At 38.0% G+C, this 12507-nt stretch overlaps 3 protein-coding genes across 5 annotated transcripts; 2 read left to right on the plus strand and 1 right to left on the minus strand.

The window, feature by feature from the left end:
• The first annotated feature begins 204 nt into the window (after positions 1-204).
• Positions 205-2800, plus strand: LOC104773783 (BTB/POZ and MATH domain-containing protein 1). 2 transcript variants are annotated; one of them, XM_010498436.3, is made up of 5 exons: positions 285-1061; positions 1170-1537; positions 1665-1765; positions 2091-2367; positions 2475-2800. In XM_010498436.3, the coding sequence occupies exons 1-5, from the start codon at positions 646-648 to the stop codon at positions 2654-2656; spliced, it is 1344 nt and encodes a 447-aa protein (XP_010496738.1). In that variant the 5' UTR covers positions 285-645; the 3' UTR covers positions 2657-2800. The 2 variants fall into 2 exon arrangements, with proteins under 2 accessions (XP_010496737.1, XP_010496738.1); XM_010498435.3 differs by lacking the exon at positions 1665-1765 and having other exon boundaries at positions 205-1061; positions 1170-1518.
• On the minus strand, positions 2693-6350 carry LOC104773791 (mitogen-activated protein kinase 16). Of its 2 annotated transcripts, XM_010498443.3 has the most exons (12): positions 5999-6350; positions 5714-5873; positions 5387-5605; positions 5110-5197; positions 4901-5028; positions 4754-4813; positions 4472-4621; positions 4234-4389; positions 3933-4144; positions 3741-3845; positions 3490-3662; positions 2693-3405 (listed from the first exon to the last, which is right to left on the minus strand). In XM_010498443.3, exons 1-12 carry the CDS (start codon positions 6214-6216, stop codon positions 3122-3124), a joined length of 1953 nt encoding a protein of 650 aa, XP_010496745.1. In that variant the 5' UTR covers positions 6217-6350; the 3' UTR covers positions 2693-3121. The 2 variants fall into 2 exon arrangements, with proteins under 2 accessions (XP_010496745.1, XP_087361597.1); XM_087505471.1 differs by lacking the exon at positions 5999-6350 and having other exon boundaries at positions 5110-5231.
• Positions 6351-9351: 3001 nt separating this feature from the next.
• LOC104773790 (gamma conglutin 1-like) lies at positions 9352-11187 on the plus strand. The gene is made up of 2 exons (XM_087505472.1): positions 9352-10338; positions 10659-11187. Exons 1-2 carry the CDS (start codon positions 9760-9762, stop codon positions 11016-11018), a joined length of 939 nt encoding a protein of 312 aa, XP_087361598.1. The 5' UTR covers positions 9352-9759; the 3' UTR covers positions 11019-11187.
• Positions 11188-12507: the final 1320 nt, after the last annotated feature.

The following is a 12507-nucleotide window of genomic DNA, read 5'->3' on the forward strand; positions in this document are numbered from 1 at the left end:
CAAGTACCAACCAAAGAGAGGTTTTACAAGGGTGTTGGTTATGTTTTGGTTTGGTTTACAAATAAAAAAAAAAATTCAAATATTGTTCAATTGAGAAATAATTTTTTTTTTGTTTAAAAAAACAAAGAGTTTTGCAATTTTATTTCGTGCACAATAAGATTTGCACGTAAATAAAATGATATTAGTGATTTAATTTAATAAAATATAAAAGATGTCAATAATTACAATTGGCTACAGCTTCTCTCTCTGGTCTCTCTCCCAAACATTTTTTTTTTGTGTGTTTATAAAAAAAACCCAAAGTATCACTTTCGTTCCTCCTTCATTCTTTCTTTCTCTTTTCCATTTTCGTATCCACCGACGTCATCGATCTATCCCCTCACGCTCCATCTCTAGCAAGAGACTTCCGTCGATTCTATTCTCACACCCCTTCCCTTCTTCTCTCCTTCCGATTCCGTATCCCAATTTCGTTCCTTTTGTGATTTCTCTCAAAACCCCTAAAAAAATTTTGTTCCTTTTTTTTTCGATCGCTCCTGAATCTTGATTCTTCCGAAATTTCAAGACTTTGATTCGATTCCGTGTAAGATTTGTACAAAAGCAAAGATCTTTTTGTTTAGTTTTTGTTTTTTGGGGATCTTTGTATTGTTGATGGGCACAACTAGGGTTTGCGGGGAGGTTTCTTCTAGATCTTCGAAATCGCTTAGCCAGTCTCTCACGGTGTCTACCTCTACCACGGAAACCGTTAATGGCGTCCATGAATTCAAGATCTGTGGCTATTCTCTCGCCAAAGGCGTTGGTGTCGGCAAATACGTCGCTTCCGATACGTTTATGATCGGTGGTTACTCGTGGGCTATCTACTTTTATCCTGATGGGAAGAGTCCTGAGGATAACTCTTCTTACGTTTCTTTGTTCATAGCACTCGCTAGCGAAGGAGCTGATGTCAGGGCTCTCTTTGAGCTCACGCTTGTCGATCAGAGTGGTAATGGGAAGCATAAGGTTCATAGCCATTTTGGTAGAGCTCTCGAAAGCGGTCCTTATACTCTCAAGTATCGTGGAAGCATGTGGTGAGTATCTACCCCTCTCCCTCTCTCTCTATGCATGGAAAGTTTCAAACTTGATATGTTCTGGTTGCTTACAATGTTGGTAATGTGATTGTTTGTTGCTTGGTTTAGGGGATACAAGCGGTTTTTCAGGAGGTCAAGTCTAGAATCGTCGGATTATTTGAAGGAGAATAGTCTCTTGGTTAGGTGCCGTGTGGGTGTAGTGAAGTCAGTTACGGAGGGACCAAGGTGTTACAATATCCCTGTGCCAGTCTCTAACTTGGGGCAACAGTTGGGAAATCTTTTGGAAAGTGGGAAAGGCTGTGATGTTATCTTCCAAGTTGATGAAGAAACATACAACGCACACAAATTGGTTCTTGCAACGCGTTCCCCGGTTTTCAAGGCACAGCTTTTTGGCCCGTTAGGAAACCCAAATACCAAATGCATAACGATAGAAGACATGGAAGCACCCATTTTCAAGGTCATTCCTTTAACTCTCTGTTTGGGATTTACATCTGTTAGAACTAGGAATGTTGTAAGTAGATTAGCTACCGTCAATGGGTCTTATATGGTCTTATAGGAAGAGATAGATTTCTTGGTTCCTTGCCTTTTTTTTTTCCGGGTGAGTGATGGTGGTGTCATACAGGATTGTCTATTCACGGATGTACCATCCGGGATCTTCTCCTGGGGCGCTACTCCTGTTTTCGAGTTTACTCACCCGGGATAAGGTTCTTTCTTTATGCTTCTTTTCCTAGCTAATACATGGTCATATCTATGTCGTTACGATGTGTAATTTTTTATTTTTGTAGACTTATGTGAGTCAATCAGTCAACTAGATGAATAATATGAATCTTCAGCATATGATAAGAGATTGGCTTGTGAGTTTAGAGTTAATATCTCGTGGGTGTATTTGAGTGTAGAAACTTAATGTTCTGTGATGTAAAATATGAATTTTCTGTCTTGTCTTTCTCACAATAGTTCCTTCAAGTGTTACTCTGGATGTGTAACCTGATACGAACCCTCTTTCCCATGTTTTTATTGTTGTTTGTGCAGGCGTTGCTTCATTTTATCTACTGGGACGAATTGCCTGATTTGCAAGAGTTAATGGGGGCTGATACTACATTGGCTTCTACTCTTGTGGCTCAGCATCTGCTTGCAGCGGCAGATCGTTATGCTCTCGAGCGGCTTAAAGCAATCTGTGAGTTAAAACTCTGTGAAGGGATCGCCATAAACACGGTTGCAACGACTTTGGCCCTAGCGGAGCAGCATCATTGTTTACAACTAAAAGCAGTGTGTCTCAAATTCGTGGCATTGCCAGAGAACCTGAAAGGTAAACACATAAGATCCTTCTTTATGCTGTAAAATCCATCTGACTCAACTGTCTATGCACACATAATAAGAATTGTTTCTGTTTTTTCCCTTTTGTTTTTCTATCAGCCGTGATGCATACAGATGGGTTTGATTATCTGAAAAAGAGTTGTCCATCTTTACTAACTGAGCTATTGGAGTATGTTGCAAGGCTAAGTGAACACTCTGTTATAGCTTCTGGGCATCGGAAAGAAATATTTGCTGATGGTTGTGATGCTAATGGAAGACGAGTGAAGCCTCGGTTGCACTAAACGGAAGAGATTGAAGAAAGATCTGTGCATTGTATAATCTCTCTATTAAGGATAATATGGCTGATCTAATCCGATCCAGCAAGTACTTTGAATTTTTTCAATGTTTTCTCATAAATCAAAGATCCAATGAAATTTGGGGATTAATCTCTGTGTTTATCAGAGTATTAGGTTAGGTGAAACAGATATGAGTTCAGGGGATATAAGAATTGTAGGCAGTATAATTGTTACAACATCGATAAACAAAGGTTGTCTTAAGAACACAAAAGGTATGAAGACAAATTACATGACACGATCTATAAGAAGACTCTTCTTTATCTTCTCACCCTTTCTTTCTATCATCTCGCTCTTAAGCCATGTCTTACTCTCTTCAAGTTTCGCTCTCTTGATAATGCGATGGATGATTCAAAGGGCCTTCTCCCCTAAGCCGTGAAGTAGTAAAGCTTCAACGAGACCAAAACATAATGTCTAGTACCAGCGACTCATTGCAGTATCTTGTGCTGCAGCCACTTTCTGTGGTATATACTGAGCGTTTGGTTTCAATCTGCTTGGACCTTCGGCGGCGGCACAATCTTCATCTGCTCTGTTACTTTTGCAAGGTTGAGTCCTCTTTGGGTATTGCGACGCGGCAGCTGGATTTCTGACCATCCTACGCTGTTGTTGTTCAAGAGCTTCAACGCCTGTGGCTGCGCCGCAGTTGTTATAGCGTAAGACTGATCCAACTACTTTTCCAGGTCTAGCTACTGCAGCACCTGTTTCCATAACAACCAGATAAAATGTTTAGGAAAACAGAGTTGTTCTGCATCAAAACATTATATACAGACAGAGTGACAGACCTTGAACCGTTTGAGGGACGTTAATAGGAACTCTCGACATTGGCATCTGAGCATTCCTGTCTGCACCTCGAGGTCTCTCGTCTCGGATGCTACACTTGGAAAGTCCATCAGTGACTTCAACTGAATTCTGTTGTGCCATCGGATGATTGTTATCAGAGTACAATACGCAAGCCCTGCAAGAAAAAGCGACTTCATTGTTCTGTTTCGAAAGAATCCCAAATTATCAAATTTTTAAGGGAAGTAAAGCATACCTTGGTAATGATGCATGCTGCTGCCTCTCGGGGGGATTATGAGAAGTACCATTCTTGTAATGTTCCTCGAGGTAAGCAAACTGTTTCTTGAAATGTTCCACCGCACTGCGGAATGAATAACAACATAACTCAAAAGGTCATGGATGAGTACACAAGAGTATAGTTATGAAGCAGGTAAGCTCAGGACTATACCTCGGGTACATAAAGTTAGTTGGCTCTGATCCATCCAAGTATTCTTTCAGCATCTTTGGATGGTACTCCAGAGACTCTCTGTATATAAGCTCTCGCACGTCTTCTTTAGTAATTCTCCGCCTTTCAAACTCAAATTCCAACTTTGTGACAGGTTGAGCAGAGGGCTCTCTTTCAACCTTAGCCAAACCCTTGAAGTACACATCCGCAAGCGCCTGAGGTAACACAAAACCATCATTTTAGTTGACTACAACCAAAGTTATTACATCATAAGGAGTGTAATGAACGAAAATGTGTGAACCACCTCTTCAGCTGTAGGCCGGTCCTTGGGTTCAAAAGCCAACATCCTTTCGAGAAGACGAAGAGCGAGAGGATCAGCATGTGGGAACTTATGTGAAAAAGGAATAGGTTTCTTCTTCCTCATGCTGCTTAAGTATCTTCTAGCTTTCTCGTTCCTCACCTGTCACATTCAAGTGGCAAACAATTCAGCCAAGAAAAGAAACAATGCAACTGTGTTAAGCATTGTGGAAAAAGACACTGACCCTTCCAATGGCTTCGGCAGATGGAGTTCCCAACATATCAGTCATCAGATCCAATTGATGGACCACATTTTTCCCGGGGAAAAGAGGTTTCCCTGTTAAGATCTCTGCAAAAATGCACCCGATGCTCCATATATCTATCGCCGGTGTATACTGAACATAAGCAAATATTAAAAGACAAAACATTACTACCAGGTTAAGTTACAATGAAAGCTCTAGTGACAACTATTTTCATAAACACATTTGAAACATTCGATGAAAGAATATATGCAAACTCATGGTCACCTTTGAGAAAAAGGATCCACACAGTTCTGGTGCCCGGTACCATCGAGTAGCTACGTAGTCCTGCATTCACAAAGCCAGAGAACAAAGATTGGTTTCATACCAGAGAAAATGATCTTGTAAAAGAGTAGGGAGTTAACTACTACTCACAGTCCAGAATATGGCAGTTGGTGTATCATTGAACGCCACTCTTGCAAGTCCAAAATCACAGATCTTGAGTTTGCAATCAGCATTGGCCAATATGTTTTTCGGTTTTAGATCCCGATGAAAGACATTAGCTGAAAGAAAAAGTATCTTCAGAAAGATGATGATCCAAAACTTATACTATATAATGTGTGAAATTTTTTTGCAAGCTTAACCTGTGTGTATATACTTGAGGCCACGAAGAAGCTGATAGAGGAAAAACTGGTAATGCTCAGGAGTCAAATCATCATTAGCCTTAATAACCTGGTAATGCTCAGGATAAAATAGGATTTGAATTCTACAATGTGAAAACCGAAGGGCTGTTACGGAAATCAGTGTTTGGTTCGGGTTATTTAGTTTTAGGCATTTTTGAAAAATGGTTACCAAACTTATATGATGTTATTATAAGTTATAAAACCAATAAATCATTTTGTGAAGAATGTAACGGTTCACCTGGTAAATAGATTGGCCGCTACCAAAGATGAAATCAACCGCGCCTTGGATGGTGCATCGGTGGAAGTAGTGTCGGCCACCCGAGTCCCACAAGGTGTCTTGAATTCCAGCAAACCCTACCGAGTAAAAAGCCGACTTATCGCCGCCGATAAACCCTGCCACGGCCGCAACTCTAGGGTTATTGTTTATTTTCCCTTTGCTTGGTAAGTTGTAGGAATTCTATAAAAAAATATATACAGTATAAACAAAGAAATCAGTTATATATAATAAATAAAAAGAAGGAATCATCAGAAAGAAAATGCCAAAATAATATAAAAATCACCGTACGACGAAAGTGATGCTTTTAACGACGGTGTGATTGGCCTCAGTAGCAAAGGTAGGGCTTTTTTCAATCGAGTTATGGTCGTTCCATTCAACCCTCGTTATCCTTTCCCCAGCTCCGATAATTACTATGAACTGTTTATCCCACGGTATCTTTATTTTCTCTCTTTTATTTTACAAGACAGAGAAAAAAACATTACTAAGCACTTTTCACATATGCAACTTCCCTACAAGACATATGTCACATATGATATGTGTAACTTCAATTAACAATGTTGCTACAGTACTGACCTGTAAAGGCCGGCGTTAACGTTGATGAAGAACCACTGACTATTATTTGTTGGGACCGAATCAATAGCTTTTTGTATGGTCGTGAAATTTCCATGGCCCGATTGATCCACGAACACTTGTTGTTGGTATACTCCGAATGGTTGTTTAGCTTCAATGAGATGAGGTAGGCAAAAACAACAAAGGGTGACGAGACCAATGATAATTCGATGAGTTCCCATTATTACAGCTTCTGATTTTTATGAGATGATATCAAAACGTAAGAGTTTATAGAAGAGGTAGAGGGTAAATGAGAGTAGTTGAGGAAATGGATTATTTTAACAAGGTCGTGAGGTTTTCCTAGATATTTTGATGAAGTTTATATACTTTATTTTCTTTTGATTATATGTATGGGTTTTGATTGTGTAATTAAAGTAGAATCTAAACAAAAATGGAATACTTAGGTTTCTTTCTAGATTTGGTAATCCAAATCTCGGGTTTATGTGACAGAGCTCAGAAACCAAAAAGGAAGTTGTAATCTTTGTGGTAGTCCTAACTATAATAAGGTTTTTACAAACTTAGTAATTCATATTATCGCAATATGTGTCAATTTTAACGATTAGAGATTTTGCCATGTGTTATACAAAAAAAGTTAAAAAGAGTTATAAAAAATTAAAAATTTTAAAATTTTTTAATAAATATAAAAATATAGTTCTTATCTTATTATATAAAAAGATAATACTAATTCTAATTTTAAATTACTAGTATATATATATACCACACATTAATTAGAATATAACTAAGGAATTGGTAAGTGATTGGAATATATACATATTTATCTCATATTTAATAAAATATTAAAATATGTATAAAAATTAATTATCAAATTTCAAAATTTTCTTAAAGAACATATGCATTAATTACCAAATTATATATTATTAATATTAATTATTTTGCCTCAAATATATTTTATAAATAACAAGGGTGATACTATTAAAACAAAATATGAAAAATTGTTTGCTAGTCATGTTAACTTAAGCAGGACGGATGAGGACATATTATATACTTCTGCGGTTTCGAAGGATGATTTTTTGCAGATAGAATTGTTTGGCTCGTTACAATACAGAAACGACCGCACCCGGATTCCCAATCCTCACACAGGATCCACGGGAAACGATCTCATCAGAACCTCATAATTCCGACAAGATAACCAGCGTAGAAATCGCTCCTTACAAAAACTCCCACAAATACACCAAACCCCACCTCATCTAGTTACTGAGTCGCACAACCAACCACCCCTAGCGACCGAGTAACAAGAAAGGTGTCCAATGTTGGTTCGAGAAGGCTACTTCGATATGTTGGATCCAGAAATCACGATCCAAACCTCCCTTCAAGCTCCTTCTCGCCGCAAAACCCTAATCTTTCACAGCCATCTATATCCTAATCGATTAAACATCAAACAACACGATTTACCTGAATAACAGCCATAGAAAAGCCTCCCTGACTCTCCTAATCCACCACCAAGTAATCACATCTTTCCCCACACACATATAGATGATGGATCTCCTTCTCCTTCTCCTAACCCTCCTCAAGGTTCCCTTTGCTTTTAGGATTAAACTCATCACCTCCCTCTCTCTTTCTCTTTCTCTCTTAGAAGTGACAAACACCACCCTCCTCTAGAAAATAGGCTGCTCGTGGCTTTTAAAACGAGATTTAGCGAGCGATTTCAAAACAAACCGAATAACCACCAATTAATGGTATCGACTGACACCCCTCTTGGTGTCGACTGACACCCCTCTTGGTGTCGATCGACACATACCCTAACTTGAGTTCGGGATGTTACAATTATCCCCTTCTAACAAAAGATTCGTCCTCGAATCTGGACACACTGCCATTCATCCGCAAAAATCCTCCAACCACTGTCGCAACAGTTTGCATCATCTAACCATCCAGTCTACTACAACCAAGATACCACTGGCCCAAACCACCCTGACCCAACTGATCAAAGAATTTGAACTTCTAAAACATCACATGATAAATATGAAAAAGAGGAAAAAATAAATAAGAGAATCGTTAATGGTTTCTTTTAAGTTTAAATGAAAATCGTTTTCTCCTTCATATAAAAGACCTACTCCAGCTAAAGCATGAGTTACTCCAGATTACAAAGTTAAGATAAATTTTACATGAGTTTCACAATCCTATACATTCTATTTCATGGACATCAAAATCGATAGTGGGTTAAAAAGACAAGATAGCCCAACTAAAGAAGATTGAATATGAAACAGAGTCCATTAAGATGAAGTGATGAAATCAAAAAGGTGTGCACTACAAATTAAAGAGGAATTGAAACAAAAAGGTGTGCACTACAAAGTGAGCGTGAAGGAAGTTTCATTTCATATATACCAAATTTTGATACACAGCACAGGTATAAAAGAAGAATTCAACAACGAAATTTTACACATGCTTTATATATTTATATATATATAACAATTGTACAGACATTAACTGTGATTAAAATTAATCTCATCTTCATTCTCTCTCTGCTCTTTCTCCATAGGAACGGTATGACAACACACCCAATTAATGGCTCTCCACTGGACACAAGTTTGAGGGAGTGAAAAGAACAGAAGAAGAACACTCCAACCTAGACAGGTTTTGATGTCCATCAAAAATCGATAGTGGGCCAAAAGACAGGATATCCCAACTACAGAACAGAGTCCATTAAGATGACCAAATCATGTGCCACCAACACTCTGCAACAAATTAAAGAGGAATTCAAGCAAAGAGGTGTGCACACCACAAAGTGAGCGTCAAGGAAGTTTCATATATTACCAAATTATGATACATAGCACAGGTATAATAAATAAGAACTCAACAACCTATGTTTGAAAAGAAAAATAATTTGACCTTCGGTTATAATACCCCAACACGTGAACGAGTGTTTACTAATAACAACACTCTACACTTTAGGAGAGCTCATTTTGCATAGAATATATACCAATCAATGCTAAATGTTACTTAAACTGGCCTATTCATTAAGATACACCCACTCATCTTCTTCATTTATTTTCATATGTCATTAAATTGTTATGGCATTTGCATAATACAACTTCCATTCTTCGTAAGAATGAATACACGTAATTTCAACTCTAAGACTAGGTGAATAAAAACAAATATCTCAATGCAAATCTCAAACATTAATAAAGAATACCATTATTATACAATTAACAAAAATTAGAACCCATTAAGTTTTACACTAACACAATATTAATCATCTCTACTTTTGTGTGTTTACATTAAACTAACTTATTAGATACACCGACTCGTTTTTCCATCATTTCTTTCAAATGTCATTAAATTGTTGGCTCTAAATGGATGCACAAAATTGAAAAAATGGGTTGAACAAAATTGGGTTGAATAATATTCAACTCATTCATCTCCAAAATAGTGGTTGAACAAGTTGAAAGTTTTTGCTGTAGAATTAGTTTATTTTTTCAACTTTTTTGGTTGAACGGACTGAATAGTTTTTTTCAACCTCTTAACTTTTACAATGCAAATTGTGAAAATTAGTTGAATAATTTTTTTCAACCTGTTCAATTTCTTCAACCGTGCAACCATTTGCACCCGTTTTCATGTGCTACATATGCAGAAGAATTCCATTTTTTCTACAAGTGAGCGTAATTCAACTCTAGGGAAAAAAATATCTCAACGCAAATCTTAAACATTAAGAATACCATTAATTTTTTCTTTAAAAAAAAAAAAGAAAAAACTTGTGAAAGCTCCACATGCAAGTCCGTCCCTGGTATGGCTGCGACGGTAGATCCTGTCTTTACAAGCAACCAACCCCTCTCGTAACCGACCGTGTCGTCCAAGACATAGTCTCCATCTCCACCACGGACGGCAGCAGATTCCTCTCCCCAGTCTCAGTAGCCCGCGTCACATTCTCCTGCGCCGGCGACAAAAACCTCCAAGGCCTTCCTCCTCCGGTCGTCGGAGTTTTGGCTCTTTCTCTCGGATCTTCGTCGTTCCCGAGACAGGTGACGTCAGCGATTGGCATCAGCTCTTACTTCTCTCTCTGCTTGCCTTCTTCCGGCACCGGCACCGGTCATTTCTATATCGCCACCCCTAACTACCTCATCCCGCCATTCAATGGTAGCGATAGTCCGAGGATTATGACGGACTTAAAATTCGTAAACTCTGAATATCTGCCCTACGTTACATCAATCTATGTTGGCGGAGTCCTTTTATCGTTGAGCCCTAATTTGCTTGAGGGTGGAGCCAAGCTAAGCACGGTGGTTCCTTACACCGTACTCCACACCAATATATACAATGCTCATGCTCAGTCTTTTACAGTGAAAGCCAAGGTATTCAAAACTCCGCCAACATATAAGTCGTAAACTCCGATATATATAAGTGTAAAGATCTCAAATTTTGATAGTGGAGTTCGATTTCAAAGATAACAGCCACGTGAAGATTTCATATATATTAGTGTGTACAAATTATAAAGTAAAGTCTTTTCCTGCACGAAATCTCATGTTTTGATATTCGAAGTTTTTTTTGTTTCAAACATGAAAAATGTTTAGATTGGTGTTACTTTAAATTACAAAGGAGATGTTTTGTTTTGTTTTGTCTAGAGGAAAACTAAATAATTAATTTTTGTATTTGGGGTTTAACTTTTACACAGACAATGGGAATATCTAAGGTTCAAGCCATTGCGCCATTTAAAGACTGCTTCGATGCACGCGCTGTAGGGATGGATCCGACGGGGTTGAGCGTGCCTGTGATAGAAATTGGGGTGCCAGCGGTGGTAACGGATGCGAAGTGGACTTTTTACGGTGCGAATACGGTGGTTAAAGTGACGGAGACGGTGATGTGTTTGGCGTTCCTCGACGGTGGAAAGAATCCCAAGGATTTGATGGTGGTTGGGACACATCAGCTTCAAGATTATATGCTCGAGTTCGACTTTAGCAGATATACTCTCGCTTTTGGTGTGTCACTCTTGCTCCGTAACACCAGCTGCTCTACGTGGCCTTCCCAAAAATAAAATTAATCACACACATGACAATATGATAATATGATATGATTGTCTTTAACTATTCAGTTATTAGGTTACATTGTGTTTTTCCCCCTTGGATGTTGTATCATGTATGATACGTTTTCTATGACTTATATGTGAACCGAAATTTAAATAAATTATCATCCGTTTCTCTTAAGTATCCGGCTTTTTTTTAATATCATTCTAGTTTAACATTCCTCACTAAACATTGATATTGACAAAAAAATAGTTTTCCTCTTTTTTTTTATATACGATATAAATGATGGTTGAAGATTTTTTTACGAAAGAATTACTCAAATGTTATCCAAAAGTTGGTTTATTACTCAAATCTATAAATTTTTTGAAAATTACTAGAATGTTTAGTGCCCTGGGTGTAATTACAATTTACCCCTTGGGTTTTGTTTTCCGAATTTGAGTAAAAAAAAAAAAAAAATACACATCAACAAATTAAAATACACATCAGATATGAATTAATACGTCATTAAGCAGTTTTTTTTAAGATCCACAGTTTTGTTTTCTCTCGTTTATATCAAAGAGAGGGAAAGTGAATAGTTTTAACTATTCACAAACCGCGAGAAAAAAAAATTATCGAAACTCTCGTCTCTCGTCGCCGGCGATACTGTCATTGTCCACTCTCTTGCCGTCAATCTCCCGCCGTCATCTCTCGCCGTCATCTCTCACTGTCATCTCTCACCGTCTTTCTTCGTCGTCGCACTCTCTTTCTTCAATTGGCTCTCTCTCTCTCTTCGTCTTCTTCGTCTTCTTCGTCTTCTTCGTCTTCGTCTATCCGGTATGTGTTGACTGTTTAGTTTCGAGTTTTCCGGCTGAATGTGGGTTTTTTCGATGATTTACCGCTGATTGTCGCCGTTGTTAATGACGGCTGATTTGTTAGATCTATTCGATTCGATGGCTGATTTACTTTTTGTTTTATGTTGTGGCTCAGTTATTTTAGGGTTTATGGCTGATTTGTTAGATTTATTCGATTCGATGGCTGATTTACTGTTTGTTTTATTTTGCTGACGGATGAGTTGTGACTGAGATATTTTGTGCTTTAGATCTGAGTTATGTGTTTGTGGCTGAGTTATGTTATGCTTTGTGTATGAGTTTGTTTTATGTTATGGCTGATTCATTTTATGATTTACTTATGAACTATAACAGATGTCGATGGTGATTATTTCTTCTGAAGAACAAGCAAGGGAATACCCCCCAAGACTATACGCTAAAATAGAGTCTAGAGATATAAACACAAATTTCAGGATGAAAGAATTCCCTCAGATTAGGGAATCAATAGGACTGGATGCGTGGGAAGAAACGAAGAAAGTACCTATTGGAATAATCTCTAAGCTAGTTGATAGCCAATTCGTCTGGTCTGGTAAGGTTGTTCATTTCCTACTATGTAACCAGTTAAGGGTACATAAGAAGGAGCTTTGGTTTGTGGTCGGCGGTCAACCTATCAGGTTTGGGTTGAATGAGTTTC

This window comes from Camelina sativa, chromosome 20 (assembly GCF_030686135.1).
Source record: "Camelina sativa cultivar CO46 ecotype springtype chromosome 20, ASM3068613v1".
NCBI lineage: Eukaryota > Viridiplantae > Streptophyta > Magnoliopsida > Brassicales > Brassicaceae > Camelina > Camelina sativa.